Source organism: Marmota flaviventris, chromosome 3 (assembly GCF_047511675.1).
Source record: "Marmota flaviventris isolate mMarFla1 chromosome 3, mMarFla1.hap1, whole genome shotgun sequence".
In the NCBI taxonomy this organism is placed as follows: Eukaryota; Metazoa; Chordata; class Mammalia; order Rodentia; family Sciuridae; genus Marmota; species Marmota flaviventris.
The window spans coordinates 52,269,442-52,293,132 of NC_092500.1; the positions used below are offsets into that span (position 1 = coordinate 52,269,442).

At 39.4% G+C, this 23,691-nt stretch overlaps 1 protein-coding gene across 2 annotated transcripts in view; it reads right to left on the bottom strand.

The window, feature by feature from the left end:
- Tbc1d30 (TBC1 domain family member 30) overlaps positions 1–23,691 on the bottom strand; it is an 87,904-nt gene that overhangs the window by 37,760 nt on the left and 26,453 nt on the right. The window contains exons 1-3 of one of the 2 annotated variants that reach the window (XM_027928534.2): positions 4,952–5,114; positions 1,433–1,494; positions 145–210 (exon numbers count right to left, since the gene is read on the bottom strand). In XM_027928534.2, coding sequence (XP_027784335.2) covers positions 145–210; positions 1,433–1,494; positions 4,952–5,114 — 291 coding nt within the window. Of the gene's footprint in view, positions 1–144; positions 211–1,432; positions 1,495–4,951; positions 5,115–23,691 lie in introns of those variants that run through there. The other variant, XM_027928524.2, reaches the window with a different exon arrangement.

Here is a 23,691-nt window from a genome sequence, read left to right on the forward strand (position 1 = left end):
ATCAATAACTGCTTACTGCGTGCATAAATAATGAAGCAATAAGTATCAAATTACTAAATCTAGAATATACTTTTTGACATTCCAGAGGTTTTGAAGGACAGAATGACAGCCTTTCTGTATTTTAGCCTTGCAAATCCACCTTACCTTTCTTCTCCATTCCTTTGGTATCCCTGTTGATAGTCTGGCTACAGCCTTGAGAGCATCATACCACTAGGAACAAAGAAGAGCTATCAGGGAAGTAATAATACCAACCCGGATAAGCAATTTCAACCTTTTCTCCATCTTGACATACACAGAGTATGATACAATTAGTACAGCACACTAGGATAAATAAAGCTTCTTGCAGCTGGCAGTTATGGGTCTGGGGATAAGACTGCCCCAAAACCCACACCTCTGGTACTCTAAACACATCTCTGACCCATTTTCAGTAAACAAACAATTGGGAAACTCAAAAACCAAAACATGTGCCAGGCATAGTGGTGCATGCCTGTAATCCCAGCAGGAGGCTGAGGCAGGAGGACTGTGAGTTCAAAGCCAGCCTCACCAATTTACTGAGGCCTGAGGCCCTAAGCAACTCAGCGAGACCCTGTCTATAAACAAAATACTAAAAAAGGCTGGGGATGTGGGGATGTGGCTCTGTGGTTAATCACCCCTGGGTTCAATCCCTGGTAACAAAATATATGTTGTGAGATATATATATATACATATATATATATATATATATATACACACACACACACACACACACACACATACATACACACACACACACATACATACATATACATACACGCACACACATACATATATATGTACACACACACATATATACATATACACACACAAGTGTATATATCAAAACATGTACTATGAGTTCAGAATAATAAATATTTGGTTATTAAAACTTTTTCAGGGCTGGGGTTGTGGCTCAGCAGTAGAGCACTCGCCTAGCATGTGTGAGGCACTGGGTTCGATCCTCAGCAGCACATATAAATAAAATAAAGCTAAAAAAAATTAACAATTTTACCATTTATAGAAAGTGCAAAACTGGCCAGACATGATGGCACAGGCCTGTAATCCCACTGGCTCAGAAGACTGGAGCAGGAGGATCACAACTTCAAAGCCAGCCTCAGCAACTTAGCAAGACTCTGTCCCCAAATAAAATATAAAAAAGAGCTGGGATGTGGCTCAGTGGTTAAGTGCGCCTGTGTTCAATCCCCAGTGCCCCCCAAAAAAAGAAAATGCAAAAATTGTCATGTGTAGCTTCAAAAGTTATTTTACTTGAAACCGAGGGGTAAAAAAAAAAAAAAAACTCTGACATCTTCCTATGCATATCAAAGTATATGCTAATATTCAAACTTTGAGACTATATCTCAATGTGCCTTACTGGTACCACCAAACAAGAGTATATTCAAAGCAAAAATGAAGTTACCTGCTGAAAACCATTTTGACCTAAAGATGGCTCAAGAGTGAACTTCAATTTTGTATCAACTCCTAAAAGAAAAATACGTAAATCATTGTTATTCATGGAAACTATGACAAATTATATCAAAAATCTGAATAAACCTTGATTCTACTGAATAATTATTTAAATTTTTAAAACCAGGTATTTTTACTAAATTATAGCCAATTTTGTTAAAATAAAAAGCAAATGTATTCATTATTAAAACAGGAAGATACCATATGGCAATATAGAATAGAGCTTATCACCTGGGATGGTAGTTTCCACAGCTACCTGGAATAGTGCCAAAACAAAACAAAACCTGGCGCCACAGGACTAGAGTTACACACACCTCCATTCAACCTTGGTTCTCACACTCAAACCAACTGCTTCACCTGTATCAACCTCAATTCCTTTATCTTTAAAATTAAAACAATAATGTCTATCTCTGAGGACGGTTGTGATGGCTAACTGTAAATCTCCAGGTACAGTGTAATTAATATTAATGAAAGGTAGGAAGATAATTCTCTACTTAGAGTTTGTTTTTCCAGGATGCTTGAATGGACTAAGATTATTATGATAACTTTAGTGGAATAACCAAAGCTATAAAATAATATTATGGGGCTGTGGATGTAGTTCAGTGGTAGAGCGCTTACAAGGCATGGCCAAAGCCCTGGGTTCAATCCCCAGCACCGGAGCAAAGAAGAAGAAAAAAAATATACACATATATGTCATTGCCTTTCCTTTTGATCCATTATAACAATTCTGTTTGGAGATTTTTATGTTTTTTTAAATATTTATTTTTAGTTGTAGTTGGACACAATACCTTTGTTTTATTTATTTATTTTTAAGTGGTGCTAAGGCTCGAACCTAGGGCCTCACACATGCTTAGGCAAGTGCTCTAACGCTGAGCCACAACTCCAGACCAATGGAGATTTTTATATTTTTTAAATTCTGTCTTGATAGACTTATTCATTGAAGATAAAACATTATGTGTATTAAATTACAAACTACAAACTAAACACATAATTGAACTCTAATCCCAAATAATCAACAACTTTAGATAATCTTCTTTGATAGAAATTCCAAATATATGGAACAGAAGTAAATAAATTGGAAAGGGTATAAAGGTCTTCATTCAAAATTCTGTATTAGAATTATGTATTGTTATTAAAATGAAATTACGTGTTTAAATTCTATAAAAATAAAATCATATCTTAAAATACTATAAATCCTCTTTCTACAATTTCAAAATCAAGTACATGACCTTTTAAATCACTTTTTTAAAGACTTATTGTTTGTAATGCATTCCACTGTCACGTATAAATTTAAAAAATAATAATAAAGACATTGCTTTTAAGTCCAAGAAATACCAAACATCAATAACATTCAGTTTTATAAATTACAAAAATCAAATTATATTTTTGCCTACAAGTTATTGGTTGCAGGTTAGGCATGTTGAAAATCTACACATTTTCAATGCTGAGGGGTGGTATGAATAGGAACAATCTTCAGAATTTATAAAATATAGTAAGAGTAATAACAAAGTAGATTGGTCTTTTAAAGGACAAATCTTGGAGACAAGAATCAGGAAAGAGATGTATCTGATTTTCCCAAGTCCATGACAGGATGCAGATGTTCTTCTTGGAGCCCTGGAAGAGTGCTGTGGATACACGGTATTGGGACCTAGATTTCTTTTTCTTTTTTTTTTTTTTTTTTTCTTTCTTTTTTAATATTTAGCTTTTAGTTGGACACAATATCTTTTTTTTTTTTTTATGTGGTGCTGAGGATCGAACCCAGGGCCTCGCGTGTGCTAGGTGAGAGCTCTGCCCTGAGCCACAACCCCAGCCCTGGGACCTAGATTTCTAAAGTCAAGCTACGGTAGAAATATCAATGCCTTGATATTTCTCTTCAAAGCTTTGGGGTCAAAACCACACTCTGCCTGGATAGATGATTTTCTTCTTCGGAGAAAAATTAAGTACCCAACTGATTCTCATCTCTGTAAGATGATTTAAATGAAGTCCAAGAGTGCCTCTAGCTCCAAAGGCATTTTAATAAACAAAACTGTGTTGGGAGGGTGCTGTCCAGAAGCGGGGTGCTGAAGGGAGGAGTGTATAATCATTACGTTTGTTTTACTGCAATTAAGACCAATAAGTCAGTCCCAAGCTGACTTATTCCTGCTGCCCTAAAACTGCAGGATTTCTTAACGTGTTTGACCAAATATCCTCCTCCTCTGACTTTTCTGGAGCACCTGCTGGGCGTCATACAGATTGCCTTTCCAAGCTGAAACCCAGCAGGAGTTGGTTAGCCAAAACCACAACTATTTTCCCATAATCAAAAATGAGTCAGAGAATTTAGGTGGAATTGATCATCTGCCGCCTGCATACAAAAGCTTAAATCAGGTCATTTTCACCCCCTTTTCTTCTAACTGAATAAAGGAGGAAAGAAGGTTTAAGTTTCATCTGATAATCACAGCTGTTCAGGATTCAGAAATATAAAACACTTTTAACATGGGAAGGAGTTTTTTTTCCTTTTTAAAGAGAGGTAAAAGAAGATGACGAATAAATACTACAATTTCTGCAACTAGACACTTCCGTGGGGAGGAAAACAAAGAAACCACGAGGTTCGGAAGGCAGCAATGCTTTCCATCCTTTGGGACTTAGAGCCTGGGCTGAATCCCCCACAACTGGCTGATAACAGGTCCCAGCAGTCGCTGAGGGGCGGGCAGTGGAGATGACCAACACTCTTGGAGCCCAGCCCGGGCCACTCCAGGGAAAGGTGAGCGCCAAGCACCGTTGCGAGTACAGCTGGCTCCCTTTGCACTCAGCTGGCAGCGCCAGCCTCTTAAAACGCCCGGGAGGGACGCTGGGTGGTGGAGCTGACGCCGAGTTATGCAGCCTGGAGAAGCAGGGATGTGTAAACACAGGCTGTTGGCAGAAAGGGCCTATCCTACCACGGCCAGGCGTGCTCCCAAACCTTACCTACATCAAGGATCTCCTGTCTGCTCCCCACCAAGGCTCAAATTAGAGGGTTCATACAGGCTGACCCTGGGACTCATTACAGGCACACTCAGGAAAGCATATATTCGATTTTTGCTTCGCAGTCGCAGCCTTCCCCTCCGACCTCTGGTGTCAACCCTGTGCCTTTCTACACCCCACACACCTCTTTCAAGGTCTGGCTTCCTGCGAGCCCGGAGCACAATAGGTGGCGCAGCCTCTGATCGCGGGGGCAGCCTCCCGCACCTCCCCACCTCGCGCAGGAGGCCGGCTCACAGGCCGCGGGGTGGGGGTCAGCGGGCGGGAGCAGCCCATTCTTCGCGTCTCAGGAGGCACTGCTGGTGCCCAGGCCCTGGTCCACGCACTGTGCCCTCCCAGGCCGACCGAGCTCCGCCAGCACCAAGCCACAGCGCCTGGCCTAAGCGGAGTCCAGCGGAGGCTAGGGTGCAAGCCGCACCGGCTCCAGGGCGCCACGCTACTTTCCAGCGCCCCATCTGCAGCCCCGGGTCCTCACCCGGCTCCAGGGTGCAGAGCAGCCGGGGCGCGGTCCGCGAAATGCAGCTGCGCTTCTTGAGCACATTGCTCAGGATGGTGCCCACGCCACCGCCGCCACCACTCTGTCGCTTCAGGCATCTCCCCCCGCGTCTCAGGGAGCCGGTCAGCTTGTCCTGCCGCATCCAAGAGCACCCCGGGATCCAGCACCGCGGCTGTCCTCCTCGGTCCCCGCTGCCTCGTCGGGGTAGCGGCTTCAGGCGCAGAGCTCAGTGAGTCCAAGCTGACGAGGGTGCCTAGGAGCAGCAACCAGCCCTCCAGGGATCGAGAGGACCTGAGAGCACCTTGGGAGCCGCCGAGCATCGGGAGGCGCGGGCATCTGCAGTGCGGAGCCAGCACAGCTGAAGCAGGAAAGGGCTTGGGGCGGGGAGGGAGGGGGGGCGGGAGCCAGTGAGCGGGAGAAGAAGGCGGCGCTCCCGCCCCCAATCCCAGCATCGCTGTGCGCAGGCGGGGCAGCCCCCGCCCTGGAGCCGGTAGCCCGGGCGTCAGGGAATCCGGGACCGCAAGGAGACCAAAAACAGTTTTCCGCGCTTCTCCCAGGAGAGAGGATTGGAGAGGGCTCCAAAGGGAGCCAGCCTCAGGTGCAGAACACCAGCAAGCTGCCAGTGCCCACCTCATCTAAGCAACCTTGGAACCGAAGGTCAGTCCGCCACAGGACAAATCTGGCAGCGTGGCATTGAAGCTGACAGATGGTGAAGTACAATCTTCCCCCCAAATTGCGTTAAACTCTTTCCTGGCAGCTTAGAGAGGCATGGAAAATGTGGTTTTTAAAGGAAAAAAAAAACACACTTTTTTAAATGATTATTTCTCTTAGAAAAAAAAATGGACCTTTGGAAAAGTGTTCTCATTGAAGAGCAGTTTTTAAAAGAAGTGGTTCTTCATCTCTCCAGAGCTTCATTAGTTCTGAGCTAAGATTAACCATCCTTGCTGTTAAAAAGAAAAAAGCCATTCTTAAAACAATGGAATATTTACCACAAAAATGAATGAGGAAGAAAAGGGTGGGGTATAAAGATATTTGTATTTGCTATTCTTTGGAAACAGAAACACTAGTTCAATAAACCAAAAGTGAAATTTAAAAACTGGGAGGGGGTACAGTGTGAAGATTGGAATGAAAAGCTGAGCTTTCTTTGGATTTGCCTTATGTAGTTTTTTTCAATATTTTTTTAGTTGTTGATAGACCTGTATTTTATTTATATGCAGTGCTGAGAATCGAACCCAGTGCCTCACACATGCCAGGCAAGTGTGCTACTGCCTAGTCCCAGCCCCAGCCCTGCCTTATATAGTTTTGACTGTGGAATAACATTAACAATATTAATAAAATTTATAAAGAAGACTCTAAAGTCTCAAAAATGAATGAAAGCAAATGATCCTAACTAAACAGCCATTGATAGTATAAGAATACAGAAAAAATAATTGATTTAGAACATAATATGACTTTCATTGACAGTGGTATATATTCCAAGAGCAAATAGAGCTGAAAGAAAATATTAATTTCATTCAGGAGTATCATTATTATTATGAATAATATTGGTATTTTAAACTTATATACACTATAGAATAAAGCAAACAGATAATTACATTAGTGTCAAATAGAGCCAAGATTTTTCAGTGTGACAGAAAATTTAAGTATACAACAAAGAAACCAGTTTTCTTTAAAATACTACAACAATATTTAAATTGAAATCACTGGCATGAACTCATTTTTTCCTTTTCCAAAAATAAATATATCCACTGGATCGATTTAGAAGGTCAGACAATTCAGCAGCAATGAACATCCCAGCACCTAAATACCATTCCCCACTAAAAAGAACAAAGGCTCTTTTCAAGAGTGACTGATTCCATATCTGGACCAGAAAAAAAGCAGGAGAGCCTGAAACATCTTGATGAACTCAGAAAGGAAGGAAGTGCTCCCAGATTAACAGGGTCATGTCAAAAGGACGTAAGAACCACATAAATAAGCTCTGATTGACCAAAGATGAAATTATTTGACTATCAAAAACAATGGCTATGGGCTAGAGTTGTGGCTCAGTGGTACAGTGCTTGCCTGGCATGTGTGAGGCCCTGAGTTCAATCCTTAGCACCACATATAAATAAATAAAACAAAAGCTTCATGGACAACTTAAAAAAAAAAAAAGGATTATCAAAAAAAACAAAACAATAGCTACACATGGGAGGATTAGACAAACTCTAAATAGGGCAAAGGGAAGGGAGGGGCCATGAGGGTAGGAAAGACCCTGGAATGAGATGAACATCATTACCCTAAGTACATGTATAAAGACACGAATGGTGTAACTACTTTGTGTACAACCAGAGACATGAAAAATTGTGCTCTATATGTGGACTATGAATTGAAATGCCTTCTGCTGTCATGTATAACAAATTAGAGTAAATAAATAAGTAAACTTTTAAAAAAAAACAATGGCTACAATTGACTGGAAAAAGTTGAATATTTTTAAATGCTTTCATAATGTTATTCTAAACCAGCCATAAAAAGAAGTCATTCCTGTGACTCTGGCACACTTATGTTGTAATCAGTACATTTGAGACTTGTGCAGTGCCCCCAGAATTTGAGGACATTGTCAGAAATGGTACAACTCTAAAAATGAAATGTATAAAAACAAAATCTGTTAAAACAAAGTCACGTGCAAAAGCAAAACAGGCTGATAAGGGATGTGTGAGCTATTCAATTATAGCTGCCTGACTGAAATAAAGATGCCTTGAAAAAAAAAAAAAAAGCAGCATTCTGAAAACACATCACTTTAGAAGATAAAGTCACTTTTTAGCCTGGTCATTATTAACAGTTTGCTTAGATTTCCTGACCTTTTGCACCAAGCTCAGACACAGAGATCTATCAATCATCAGCTGGGTGCTTTTGCAGTTTGGGCACACATTCATTATCTTTTATCTTTCTGTTAACATTAATAAGATATCCACTGACTATTCCAGCCTATTTCAGCTATGCTGAGAACAGAGGCCCAATCTTTGCCTTTGTCTGGCCCGTGTTTTAGAGGCACCAATATGCCCTTGGGGCTAAAGATGGTGGTGAACACCCAAAAAGAAAGGAAGAGAACTTGCAGGAACAGGAAACACTAGGAGAACAAGCTAGTCAATGCATGTACCATCTTGTCTCCCAGAACTCTCCTCTGCTCAAAACTCAGAGGGGTTTGTGTTCTAACAAGAGGCTATTCACACTCAGTGACATGCACTGGGCTGGCAAGAGAGGCAGGCTTGCTATTCAAAAGGAGGAGCAATGGTCTCTGCTCCACCACACCATCTGCAGTGGGGAGGATATACAGGCTGTATGACACAAGCCACTCAGACCATCTCCAGCTCCCTTTGGCTCTGATGCTAGTCTCACCAAACAAACTTCTAATTATCACTTGGCTTCTCATATTGACGGATGCAGAGGAGAGAATGTACTTATCAGCTAACTGCAGTCACTACCCTTGAGTATGCTCAATGCTCAGTAAACTGAAGTAGTCAAATTTCAGAACTGCCAGAGTCAAAGTCTAGACCCTGGACTGACATATCAGCCTGATATGTCATGGCTGATGAAAAGACCTCTTTCTGAAATTCTTCTTCAGTTACTGTTCTTCCTGATGTTGACAGGAGCTTGTTTACTTTCAAAACGAACATTTTGTTTCCATCTTCTTTAGATTTATTACAAGGAAAAACTGACTCTGATCATTAGAAAAAGCTTTCCTGAAAACTTCCTACTTTAAAACTATATAGAATTTGAATCAGAAAATAAAATTCTACTATTATGGCAATAAGCAGCAAAGGAATTTAACAATATTATTTTGTTTACATTGGAGAGGAGAGCCAGGACTGCCAATTTTTGTAGCAAACAGATAATTAACCAAGAACTAAAATACAATACTCGAAAAGCAGCCATGGCACAAACCTAGTATTATATTTATTATGTGACTCACAGTTTCTTATTTCATGTCTGGGATATTGTTTTCCAAAAAGCAAAAGATGTCATCTGAAGTCAGCTTACAAAGGAAACAAGCTGGCATGGATGTGCCTGAGGCTTTCAGCTGCCAGGTCAACTCACCATCCCTCTTTACTCATCAAATGATCTTTACTAATCAAATAATAACAGTGAATTCATGCATGGGCAAATCATACCTTGGCACAGTCCAGAGCAGTTACGATTTAAGCTGGATTTGGGGAAAGGAAGGCCCAGTGTAAACTTTACACCAGATGAGAAACTATTCTTTGTATTGCTAAAGAAAATAAAGACATTGAGGAAAATGCCCAGTATGTCTCAGAGCCCAGTTCTCCTGGGACATCCTCAGAGATTCATTCTCCCAGGCTGAAACAGGGAATTATGAACCACTCAGCACTTCCTGCATCATCAAGCCTACGTGCTGGGAATGAGGCTTCCTTAAGAGCAAACTAGAGACAGGGGAAGAAGATTGAAAGAAAAGAACGCCCAACATAAGGAATAAATGCTATGTCTCAAAGGGCTTCTAGAGGGAATAAAGTCTGAGACTTTTCTGATTTCCTATTGCTACTATTTTTTTTTAACAGTAAAGCCTTAAAATAAAAAAGGCCTACGTGCTTATCTTCAGGGACTGAACAGAACTAGTGGTGGCAATTAGTAAGAGAAAAAGCCCTGGAAGCCTGCTGTGAGGAAAAAGAAAAACCACAGGGAGCCAGCCTGCTCTGGGGAAGCTGGCCTGGAGTTCATGTGCATGCTGCTGAGTTCCCTGGCAGCTGTTCATAAGCACAGAGTCTTTGAGGGTCAGAAGTTATCCTACTAGATCATCAGATCTAATGCTGTCTCCCTTGGGCATGAGATCGGCCCATTTTGCACTCACGCTAACTAATAAAGTAGGAGCCTGATGGCATAAAAGCTGCTATTCCCTTCTCCCCACAAAGTTTTAGGATGTATCAATAACTCCTGAGTAGTAAAAGTAACATATATCTCCTAGTACCTGCTGTAGTTTGGATTTTTGAATGCACCCATGTGATAAAGGCTTGGTCCCCAGTGTGGCACTATTGGGAAAGGTGCAACTTTTAAGAGATTGGGCCTACCACAAGTTTTTAGGTCACTGAGGGTATACCATTGAAGGGACAATGGGACACCCTGTCTCTTCCTCTTCACTCCCTGGCTCCTGATGGGGTGAGTGGTTTTGCTCCATCCACCACAGGCTCTTGCCATGATATGCAGCCTTACCACAGAGCCAAAGCAACAGCCAACTAGATCATGGACTAGAACCTCCAAAACTGAAAGCCAAAATAAATCTTTTCTAAGTTAATTATCTTTGGTATTTTTTAATAGTATCAAAAAGCTGACTAATATAGCGTCCGTGGTCAGTTCCAAAAGAAGTGAACATTCTCCTCAGACCTATGACAAAGTAAGACCTTAATTCAACTCATTATTCACAACAAAGACTATACACTATAAAGACCAGGGTGATGAGCATCAGAATAATTTTCCCCTCATAAAAGAGACACAGAGGGAGGGCAGTAAGTGGAAATTGAGGGGGGAAAATCTTTACAATTACCTGACACCATATTATGTACGTGGAACATTTCATTTTCTTTTTATATGATTTGTTCCTTTTAGTCATAAAAGCAACTTCTCTATTTAAATACAGGCATCCTTTAAGACAGTCAGGTGTGGCTTTTGTATTTTGTTAAATTCACAGAAAATGTTCTGTCAAACAAAGAACAGAAAAGCTTTGAAACTCCAACAACAAATCACACACCGCCTGGTTCTGCTCCCTCCCAGTATTCCTGTTTATGCTTTCTCAAGACCATATATTTTAACAAGATACTTTCAAAAACAAAACCACCTTCAGCATTCCCCTTAAGCACACTCAAATATTTTGGAAAAGCAAAGAAAAAGAAACCAGTTACATTTACAGAACATAAATTTTTAAATTAATTTATCTAATCATTTAATTCACAGGTGAGGTAGAAATTCCATTTCAGAGTGCTATGAGAGAAATATACTTAACACCTCTGAAGCCAGATCCATGTACTCTCAGACATAAAACTAATCAAAGATTTAAGAAAGCATCCTATTATTTTTCTTGGCCAATTATTTTCTGTGAAGTACTTTTTCTTGCCTCATGATTACTGAGAACAATTAAATACTAAGGCTGAGTATCTTAATCTGAAATCCTTAAGAGTGGAAGTGATGTGGACTTTAGATTTTTCAGATTTGGAATATTTACATCTGTAATGAGGTATGTTGGGAATAGGAGCCAAGTCCAAATATAAAATTCATTTGTGTTGAGAATACACCTTATACACAAAGCTAAAGGAAGTTTTATATGATAATTTTGGCATGCCTTAGTTTTGCCTGTGACCTATAACATGAGGTCATGTGGAATTATCACTTGTGACAGTGGCATATGGTTGCCCCAAATGTTTTGGATTTTGGAGCATTTCAGATTCTGGATTTTCAAATTAATCATGGTCAACCTATATTTGAGCTAGGTTTATACTGACCATAAATAGACATCTTTGTATTTCTTTCATTCATTCATTCATTCATAAAATAAACACTTATTAATCAACCATTGTGGCTAAGGCTCTGTGTAGGGACACATGAAAAATACAAGTGTAAACAGGCATGTTCTATCCCCAAGAGTTTACAGTTCCATGAGTGAGTAGCAATAAGGATAGCATGAAGGAATCCTTTAAAATACTATGTAAAGGCGGGAGCAGTGGCACACTCCTGTAATCCCAGTGGCTCTGGGGGCTGAGACAGGAAGATCTCGAGTTCGAAAACTTCAGCAAAAGCGAGGTGCTAAGCAACTCAGTGAGACCCTGTCTCTAAATAAAATACAAAATACGCTGAGGATGTGGCTCAGTGGTTGAGTGCCCCTGAGTTCAATCCCCAGAAGCACCCCGCATACACACACACACACACAAAAAAAAAAAAAAAAAAAAAACTTGAAAAGAGATCATTATTTCTACCTCTTAAGATGTGTATGTTCACATTGCTGGTGGGACTGCAAATTGGTGTAGCCAGTATGGAAAGTAATATAGAGATTCCTTGGAAAACTGGGAACGGAACCACCATTTGACCCAGCTATCCCACTCCTCAGTCTATACCCAAAGGACTTAAAAACAGCATTCTACAGGGACACAGCCACATCAATGTCTATAGCAGCACAATTCACAATAGCTAAACTGTGGAACTAACCTAAATGCCTATCAGTTGATGAATAGATAAAGAAAATGTGCTATATATAAAAGAGAATAAAATCATGACACCTGCAGGTAGATGGATGGAATTGAAGAATATATAGTATTGAGATAAATCATATTATTGCTAAGTGAAGTTAGCCAATCCCAAAATAACAAATGCCAAATGTTTTCTCTGATATAAGAATGCTGATTCTTAATTGGGTTGGAGGGAGAGCATAGGAGGATTAGACAATCTCTAGATAGAGCAAAGGGGCGGGAGAGGAAGGCAGTTGAAGGGAGGGGAGATGAGGGTAGGAAAGATGGTGGAATGAGATGGACATTGTTACCCTAAGTACATGTATGAAGACACAAATGATGTGACTCTAATTTGTGTACAACCAGAGATATGAAAAATTGTTCTCTATATGTATAATATGAATTGTAATGCATTCTGCTGTCATATATAACAAGTTAGAATAAAAAATACATAAAATACATGTTCAAATAGGGAAAGAAAATTTTTTTAAAAAGATTTGTATGTTCAAATGTTTTCCCAGAGCTTTGTTTCACTGAGCTATTATATATCATCTGAAAACATCTGAGGACAAAGCTCATTTGCTCTTCTTATTTTTGCACTCAATGATAAATCAGGAGTGAAACTGGGAGACTTAGACTCATTCCTTCAGAATATATAACCAGTGTTTAATCTGCTCATGATGAACTGTTGAGCTTGGACTTCCCAGCACTTTACACCAAGCCATTCTATGATTCCTTTGTCCCAGGGGAGGGATATGCAAGGAGAAGTTTCTCACACCAATCAGTGATGATTTATTTGGCTTAAAAATACATCCCTAGATAAAAAGGCTGATGCCTCTGAAAGTAATATACTTAAATTTGATAAGAGAGGAGTATCAGGAAGAGGAGAGAGATTGGCATCAATGATAGCATTGGCTTGGCAGGCCTGGAAGCCTTAGGTCTGCAAGTTGAGTCCACTCAGAAGAGATGGTGCAAATGTGTGGACTAATGTGGGAATGTGTGCAGGCACACGGTCACGGCACCTGCCAGCACCCTCCAGGAGGCAACGTGGCATGTCAGAAGAGTGCCCACATGGCAGACCAAGGTAGTGTCCCAACATCATTTCTTTACTGGCTCTATGTCTTTAGCCAAGTAACCTAATTTATGGGTTTCAATTTTCCCATCTTTAGAATGAACAATATTTGAGTTGTTGTGAGAATGAATTGCAAAATGAAAGTCAATAGTATAGCCCTGCACAAAGCAGGCCCCAAATACACTTAAACCTGGCTGTCCTTCTTTAATGGGTGTGCATTGTAACTGGAAAGGTCAGCAGCTAGCATGGCACTGTCAGCAGATCACCCAGAGGCCCGCTGAGGCAGGATCCAAGCCCTGCCCCCAGGGCAAGTCTAATTGGCCCAAAGCCCTACCGATAATGCCAGATCTCATCTTTTACTGTCTTAGCCGGTGCCCTCACTCTCTTGGTAGGAATCCTGAAATCAGCTTTGTTTTTGTTTTGTTGTTGCTGCTTTTTATGGTACTGAGGATTATGCCGAGGAGCCCTTTACCATGAGCCACATATCCCCAGTCCTTTTCAAAAATTTTTTTTTATTTTGAGACAGGGTCTCACTAAGTTGCTTAGGGCCTCACTAAATTTCTGAGAATGGCCTCTAACTTGCAATCCTCCTGCCTCAGCCTCCTGAGGCACTAGGATTATAGGTATATGGCCCCAACCCAGTTGGGATTAGCTCTATGTTTGCTCTAAAGGGCTAGCTTAGAACTGCTAAATGGGAGTTGTGAAGAGGCAGATGTCAGCACAATGTCAGAATGCTCTAACTGTACAGGAAACCCATGGCCTCAAGGAGATCTAATTGTCCTCTCCTGTGGAGTTCTTAGGCCCAGCAGGCAGAGGTGCTATGAAAGGACATTTAAAATGAGGGGAGGATGGACCATTCAGATCAGCAAAACAGCTTTCAACCCTAGGATTCTCTATGGTCAAATGAACAGATATGCAGAAAGTCCATTACTCTATTAGAATTCCTCAATCCAAAATAAACATTGGGCAGCTGCATGCTTAAAGAATACAGTTTGGGTGGTTATATTTTCAGGTAAACTGAAATTTAACTCAAAACATCCTTTCAGTATCATTCCTCATCATAAAATATAGATAAAAATTTATAAAATATTCTACCTACTTGACTTATTAAGAGTATTCCAAACTAATTGAATTTTTATGTTTGTTAGAAATTTACATTATCTCTAAGCCATTATTCTCATTGTAGAAGAGTCCAGGACAGGCATTAGAAGTTCAAGCAATTAAAGTGAGTCCAAGTCATTTTCTAAAATATAAAAGGTTTTTTTTTTAATGTGCATGACTGCTGGGTGCAGTGACACATGCTTGTAATCCCAGTGGCTCGGGAGGTTGAAGCAGGAGGATTGCAGGTTCAAAGCTAGGCTCAGCAACTTAGTAAAGCCCTAAGCAACTTAGCGAGACCTTGTCTCAAAACAAAAATGGCTAGGGGACGTGGCTCAGTGGCTAAGCACCCCAGATTCAATCCCTAATACACGTACACACAAAAAAAAGTGCATGACTATGTATGATGTATGAAACTAGAAGCTTTAAATTCGTTATTAATTGATCTTATTTTTTTAGACATTGATGGACCTTTTATTTTGTTCATTTATTTATTTGCAGTGCTGAGAATCAACCTGGTGCCTCACACATGCTAGGTAAGTGCTCTACCACTGAGCCACAACCCCAGCTCCTGATTTTCTTATTTCTGAATGATTACATTTGTTGTGTCTGTACCATAACATCAATTTAAACTTAGAAGTAGAAGTCACGATTCCTAGCAGAACTTCATTTTGAACCTGCCTCCATATATATAATTTTTCTGTTACTACTTCATCTAGAAATTCCAAAAAGCAGTTTAGAACTTTATTTCTTCAAATGAAGCTTGTTTTCAAGGAAGTTCAGAGAATCAGGAAGAAAAAATATTAGCCAAAAAGCTATAATAAACAGGATAACTCCCACAAATAAAGCCTAGACATGTTTAAGGCGAATTTGCATTGTCATTCAAAAGTCAATATGAAAACTTTAACTTAAAAGAAACATTTAATAAAAATGATATGTGTGTTTTGTTTCTATATTCTAAATATAAAGGCTAGCATAACAATCAGCTATGGTTAAATCACAGGGCAGTGAATGTAAGAAATTTTAAATCACACCAGGAACTACATAAAAAGGAATGTTGTTCTCCTGAGTTTCACAGGTGGCAGATACTTGGGGGTGAGACAGATTTATGGTATCAGTCAATATAGGCCACAGTGTTTCAAAGGGCTGCATATCTGGTGATCTATATTCATGTTTGTCTTTGCTGTTATAAAAATACAAGAATCTACCAGAGTAACCTGGGAAATGGTCATATTTATGTTCTCAACTTTGAAAGTCAACCTACAGTTTGGTTAATAGAGAAAAAATTCCTAAGGAAGCAGTAGCTCTTAGTAAATATACTTTCTACATTCTCCTCCTCTTCTAGAATCAGTACCAGTATGGCTACTGTGCTCATGTACTTAGTATAGCAGTGCTGGCACCTTTAATTACCACTGTCTTTAGTCCCCACTTACAGCAGAGTATCACTTAACGGTATGTCATTCTGGCCTAAGGCCAGCATCATCAGATATGCCAACACCTAGGGAGGGAATAGATTATGTCATTTAAAATATTACTTCTGGGGGGGCTGGGGTTGTGGCTCAGCAGTAGAATGCTCGCCTCACATGTGCAAGACCCTGGGTTCGATCCTCAGCACCACATACAAAAATAAACAAGTGAAATAAAGGTGTTGTGTCCAACTACAAAAATTTTTTAAAAATTACTTCTGAGTCTCTAAATTTTAAACCTTCCTGACACTTGAAAACTAACTACAGGTTGAGTATCCCTTATTCAAAATGGCAGGGGCTAAGAGTGTTTTGAACTGGGGAATTATTTTTTTCTAGATTTTGAAATATTTGCTTATATATAACAAGATATCTTGGGGGTAGAGTCCAAGTCTTAACATGAAGTTCACTTGTGTTTTGTATATACCTTATACAAATAGCCTTTTTATAGGCAATTATAATATTTTCAATAAATTTGTACCTGAAACAAAGTTTTATGGTGTGAAATTTTCCACTTGTGGTGCCATCATGCCAGTACTCAAAAAGTTTTAGACCAGAGATGCTCAACCCATACTACAGTATATTTTAGGGAAATGCAAAATAATTTTCTTCCATAGAGACTGATCCATAATACAAACTCAGGAAATGTTTTTTTAACTGTATCTATGGCACACAAAGAATATCAGACTCGGATCCTGCTGCTCTATTTTAAAATGGTACCTGCCACAACACCTGAATTCCATATGTTACACTTCCCACCACCACACCTGACTCACCCATGCCCTTGAATTATTTATCATATATATATATTACTTTTTCCTCTTAGTAAACCACAAACTTCTTTTAGTACAAGGACTAATTATTTTATTCATGGTTGCACCTGACCCCCACCCCTGCCTGCAGCTAGCATGAGGCTCTGGTAACATAGATGTTAAAAAGAAATAAAATCATAAATTCACACTTGGTACTTAGATGTTAAAAAGAAATAAAATCATAAATTCATCAAGTTAAGAAGAATGTCATGTTTTCCTACCCATTAAAAAGCCTTCTTATTCAACTATAAGAAAAATAAGCAGATGTGTTTACGAACAGTTATTTTGACTAACATTTGTGCAATGTACAAAAAATAATCCACAAACACTATTCTTAGTCTCCCTGACAAATTTCCAAAATATGCAATGCTCAGATATCACACACTGGCTCTAGACATCAGGTAAAAATGCTCCTGTAATTATAGATTTAAGGGCAGTCAGTTTAGGATAGTAGCTAAAAGCAGAGATTCTAAAACCAGTTGCCTGAGTTTGAAACCTGGCTCCACCATTCAGTAGTGATGTAAACCTGGGTATCTCAATTACCTCAGCTTCCTCATTCACAAAATGGGGCAATAAAGTACCTACTCCTTAAGGGTTACTCAAAGAAGCAAATGATAGAGGTAAAGCATTTACCATAGCACCTGGCATACAGTAAGCTCTCTATTTAAATATTTTCTCTACCATTAATATAGTAGTGTAAAAGCACATAAGAGTATTTTAAGACATTTTAATTTATATGAGAATATTGTCATAGATTACCAACAATGCCAACGAGGTCACTTGAGCTTCTTTGCTCTTTAATTATGTTAGCATCCAACGTGATCTACAGATTTAGTACAAAACCACTTGAGGAAGTCCATTAAAAAGAACACTCATATTTAAACTGAAAAATTGGTGACATTTTTCATTATCTTGATTTTTTTAAACTTGTTACTTTAGGAGAATTTGCTACAATGCATATAAGTCAATTCTTTCCTGCTCCTCAAAAAAATTAATAAAGCCCCAGTATTAACTAGCCAGTGGCCATTGGCTTTGTAAGATAACTGCAAGCAGGAAACCAATCCTGCATAGCAGAGTTTAAGACAGCAATATTCTTGTCAATCTTTCTATTCCTCCAATATTGTAGTTTTTCAAATAATGTTTGCAATATTTTGAATTTGATTCAACCATTTTATTTTTTGGAGTTCATCAAATACAGCCCATCATTTATTGTAAAGTTTTGGTCTTTGAATACATTTTCATTATTTGCAGCATAAATAAGTTTTATGGTATATTCTATATTCCTACATGTATTAATAGCAATTTCTCAAGTTAGGGGTTGCAAATATATCTTAGAAGGAGAAATACCTTGTCAAAAATTTGTGTTTATAAGTTTATCAACTTACCAGGACTATATTTCCTAATAGGGATACACAAAAAACAAGGATGGGATGAGTATAACTATAACCCATAATAACAGTTATGCCGAGCACAGTGGTGCATGCCTGTACTCCCTGGCTCTGGAGGCTGAGGCAGGAGAATCACAAGTTCAAAGGAAAAGTGAAATACTAAGCCACTCAGTGAAACTCTGTCTCTAAGTAAAAAACAAAATAGGGCTGGGGATGTGGCTCAGTGGGTCAAGTGCCCCTGAGTTCAATCCCTGGTACCAAAAATAAATAACGGTAATTACCGTGTAATGTAGTGTGGTTCAGGTACTGGTTGAGATACTTTAATTATCCTATCTTATTTAATGCAACAAAGTAGATATTATTTCCCAAGCAATGGGGAATAAAAGGAGCAGTATGCATATATTACTGTGGTAATTTTTTTTACTAGGCATAGACAAAAATGACTACAGGAAAAGACAGTCATACAAATACAAGTAGTTAATTCTGGATAGTTGGAATGTGGAAACTGGTTGTATTTTTCCTTGCACTCTTCTGATTTTCTTTTTTTTTTATTCTAGGAAATAATTTTAAAAGGAAGTTTTGATAAACGAATGAACAAATAAACTAAGAGGTTAAATAACTTTCCTAAGATCATAAGACTAATAAGTGAAGTTGGGATTTGAATTCAGGTGGATATCACTCTAAAGCCACTCTCTCTCCACTAAGTCAATTAAATATAATCAGATTTTTTTTTAATCTGAGCAGGTTCAAAACATTTGGAAGTTCTGAAAATATGTTTGTTCATAGCCCTGTGGATACCAATTAACGAGACACCCCTCATTTCTGCAGATGTTCATTATATCATTTACCAACTAATACAAATAAGGTACTGGTAGAAATAACAAGTGGCTTCAACATGGTTAGCCTCATGTTGCCAGTCAAACAAAATATCCCATAATACCTGAGCAAATTAGTGAAGGTCTTGGTAAGGATTACAAAAAACTAGCTGTCCCTTCTATGGCACCCTGGCAGAGTATGCAGACATAAATCAGGGCACACACCAGGCTTAGTGGACACTCAGTGAGCTCCTTTCCACATCAACCCACCCTAAAACTTATCCAGGAGAAAGTCTGGGCCATCTTAAAGTTTCCTGAGAAACTGCAGAAATGACTTGTCTCTAAAAATAATTTGCCAAATATGCAAAAGGAAACAGGAAGCTGGATCATTAGCTGAGAAAGCAACAAACCAAAGACCCTCTCCATAGAGAGAAGATGGGAAATGATACAGTCTCTGAGTATAATCAGTCCTGAATAATTTTTGTGCCACTGTAGTGTTCCCTCTTGTGCAGGGGAGCAGCTGTCGTAATCACTGTGTCTCAGAATTAAGACAGCTATTGAGATGATTCAAACCAAATTGCCCTGAGTCTTTTCAAGAGTGTTTAAAAATTCTATCACCATATTATACTCACTTAAAAAAAAAATCGTATGAACCATTTAGGATACTAAAGCTTTGACACAGTGAGTCAACACTTCAAATGTTCCCTTGCTATTTGTCCAACGCTTGCATTAAAAATCTGGTATCAGGGCTACAGTGCTAGCGCTTGCCTAGCACATATGAGGCACTGGGTTCAATCCTCAGCACCACATAAAAATAAATAAATAAAATAAAGGTATAAAAATATAATAACATTATTTTTAAAATCTGATGTAATCAAAAAATTAAAATTAAAAAGTTGTGTACAATTTGAAAATGAGCTTTAGTAAAGAGAAAAGTTTGGAACACCTCCACCATCCTGCCTGATCTCACCCAGATGAGCTGGAACTGCACAGAGGGATGCTATACACCCCATGTTTACGTATGGCTTACTCCTCCTCCACGGAGGGGAAATTAGGTCGAGCCAAGGATGTTGATTTACCTTCTAGGCTCTGAAGCTCTCTGACTTCTAAACACTATAGATGATTGAGCTATAAAATAGATTAGCAGGGCCTAAAGATTACCAGGGAATTCCCAAAGGAGAACAATATTGTCGATATTATCCTTGATTCAGTTCAGGGTTAACCACTGACTTTTTTTTTTTCATGCTATACTTCCCTCCTTCTTATCCTGAAACCTTCAGTAAATTGTGTCACATGCCTCATGTTGGGGGTACTCTGGAGAATGGTAGAGGAGAGAGAGGTCTGGAGTCAAATGGAAGAATGTGGAGAAAGTTGGAGCCACAGGAACAGAGAACACAAGAAGGAAGAAGTAGGATGGCCCGCCTCAGAACACAGGTGAAACAGATCCCTCGCCACAAATCCACCAAAACAGGCTGTTGGAAGTGGGGACTGTATTTTGCTGTTGTTTGTCTCTAGTATAAGAAGTCACTTTTCATTTCTTCAAGGCCTTGAGATGGAGGGATATGGAAGGAGAGGGTACAGAGACAGCAGTATGGGTGAAGGGTGAGGGCGGAGGCTTCATGCTGAACAGAGTACAGGAAGGTTGCTGTCAGATGATCCTCCTTCGCATGATAGGAATAGCTGGAAAAGTGGAGGATAAATTTCTGATGACCAGAAAGAAGAGGAGAAAGTGATGGAGATGAAGGAAGGGAACATATTCTACCAAGAATCCCAAACCCTATGAGGCTTAGGAACAAGTTGTTAGACTGGATCTGTAGCATTATTGATCCAAAGCCACTAACAAGGGGGAGGGCATGAGTCACAATTCAGAGGGAAGGAAGATAAAAAAATAAAAAAAAAAAAACCTAGTTAAAGAGAGAGAGAGAGAGAGATTGAGAATTTTTTAATATTTATTTTTTAGTTTTCGGCAGACAAAACATCTTTGTTTGTATGTGGTGCTGAGGATCGAACCCGGGCCGCACGCATGCCAGGCAAGCGCCCTACCGCTTGAGCCACATCCCCAGCCCAAGATAAACAGTTTTAAGTAAGAAAAACAAATCACAAGTTAAAATCTGGGGAAAATGGAACATGCCAGAAATGGATGGAGAAAAATGCTTCATGGCTGGGTTTGTGGCTCAGTGGTAGAGCATTTACCTAGCACATGTGAGGCACTAGGTTCCATTCTTAGCACCACGTGAAAATAAATAAAATAAAGGCACTGTGTCCATCTACAACTAAAATAATAATAATAATAATACTTCCAGATGGAGACTATGAAGAATTCAAGGGGTTAAGGGTGTATTTGTATAGCATTGGATGAATAGCACAAGGGTAGACTTGCCATATTGTAAAAATCAGAGTCACACCCATGTTCACAGAAGCATTATTCACAATAGCCAAAAGGTAGAAGCAAACCAATTTCCATAGACAGGGGAATGAACAAAATGTTGAATATACATTAATGAAATATTATTCCACCTTCAGAAAGAATTCAGCCTTAAAAATCCATGTTGTAGGATATTGTATTATGCTATAAAATGAATGAATCTTGAGGATATTTTATGAAAGAAAATAAGCCCATCACAAAAGAGCAAATACTGAATGGTGGTTGCCAGGGGCTGGAGAGATGGAGGCAGGGATGGGAAGTTACTGTTGAATGGGTAGACAGTTTCAGTTTTGCAAGATGAAGAGTTCTGGAGATGAATGGTGGTAGTGATTGCATAACATGATTATACTTAATGCCACTGAATCGCACACTTAAAATGCTTGTGATGATAAATCTTCTATTATGTATATTTACCACAATTAAAAATGAGATATCTTTTTTTTTTAAGTCAGAGGAAAAAGCAAATCAGCAATTGGTCGTGGGAAATTTTGAATGTCTCTCTTACAGCAGTATCTTCCAAGACACAGTTCATCTTGCAGCAGACATTTCTGAGCAACTTCCCTATACGCAAGCAACATGCTAGACTGTGAGTAAGACCAGTGAGGCACAATCCAATGAGGATGTGGACAAGAACAAAGTATAGCAACGTCATGTGGCCAGGGTGACCCTGAAAGTAGTAAGCACCCATTGCAGACTGTGTGGTCAAAAGCACTTTGCAGAACAGATGACATGTCAGCTGCATCCTCAAAATAGAAGTTACCATATAGAGGTAGTAAAGGAAAAAATAACAGGCAGAGGAAGTAGCATGAGGCACGAGAGAATGTGGTGAATTTTAAATACAGCACATAATTCATTCTGCTTGGAGCAGAGTGGGAAGGAGTGATCTAAAGAAGAGAGGAAGGTGGAGAGTCACTTCCAGGCAGCAACAATGAAAACTAGTTTTCTGGACGGTGATAAGCCAGATGGGAAAAGGATGCTTTAACTTTGATCCATGATTAATTTTGTAGAAAGAACACCATGAATGGCATATTAGGGAAAGAACAGGATATGAAGTTGAGGAAAAATCTAAGACCAATTACCCATGCAGCTAACAGCATCTTTTTAAAAAAACTTTTTTGGTAGAATACACATATGATCTTAACCAATTTTATACATACAGTTCAATCCTGTTAAGTCCATTCCCACTGTTGTGCAATCATGCCTTCTCATCTTGCAAAACTGAAGCTCTACACCCATTCCTCTCTCTTTCCCAGCCCCTGGCAACCACTGTTCTACTTTCTGCTTCTGGGAACTTCTCGTAAGTGGAAACATACAGTACTTACTTATTTCACTTAGTGTAATGTCCCCAAGGTTCATCTATTATGAAGCACATATCAGAATTTCCTTCCTCTTGTTATAGCTGAATGGCACTCCATTATGTACATGTATGGTTTTGCTTCTCCATTCATCTATCCACAGGCACTTGGGTTGCTTCCACCTTTTGGCTACTGTAAATAGAACTGCTATGAACGCGGGTGTATAAATACTCAGTGAGACCTGACTTTCAATACTTTTGGGTACACACATAAGTGGAATTGCTGGAGCACAGGTAACCCGATTTTAATTTGTTGAACCACAGATGATTTTCCATAGCAGTGGCACCATTTCACACTCCCATCCACAACACACAAGGGGTTTTTTTTTTTCCCCACATTCTCATTAACACCCTTTATTCAAACGCAGCCATCCTAACAGGTGTGAGGTAGTTGTAGACATCTTATTCAACTTTCTGAATCTTCAATTTCTACATCTGCAAAATGAGCAAGTTGGGTTGCATGATTCCTAAGGATCTCAAATTTCATTATTCTATGAATTGAGAGGAGAATTAGAGTCATTTACTGGGGAAACTGGGTTGGATCATTTCATCCTTCTGAGGCTTATATTTCCCATCTATACTCACCATCCTGACACAGACTCTGGATATGGTTTCAAGTAAAACACAAATTGAAAGTACAAGGAGCATTAACTGAATACAAAGTTAAAGAAAGCCACGAATGAAGAGGACATGGGTGTCACTAAGCACTGAAATGGCCAATACAGTGGAGTGACTTTTACATTTCACTGACCTTTACAGAGGCAAGATTGATCCTTAGCAACAACTACAACAGAGACAACTATTTGTTGCTTGCCTTTCACTCTTCTACAGGGATAAATTTTAACTAAAAAAAAAAAAAAAAAATTAATGGTCAGTGTTAGTGAGCTTTTCATTGCTGTGACCAAGATACCCAACAAAAACAACTTAGAAGAGGAAAAGTTTATTTTGGGGCTCACGGGTTCAGAGGTTCATTCCATGGTTGGTCAATCCCATTTCTCTGGGCCCAAGGTGAGGCAGAACATCATGGCAGAAGGGTGTGATGGAGGAAAGCAGCTCAACTCATGGCATCCAGAATTCCAGAATGCAG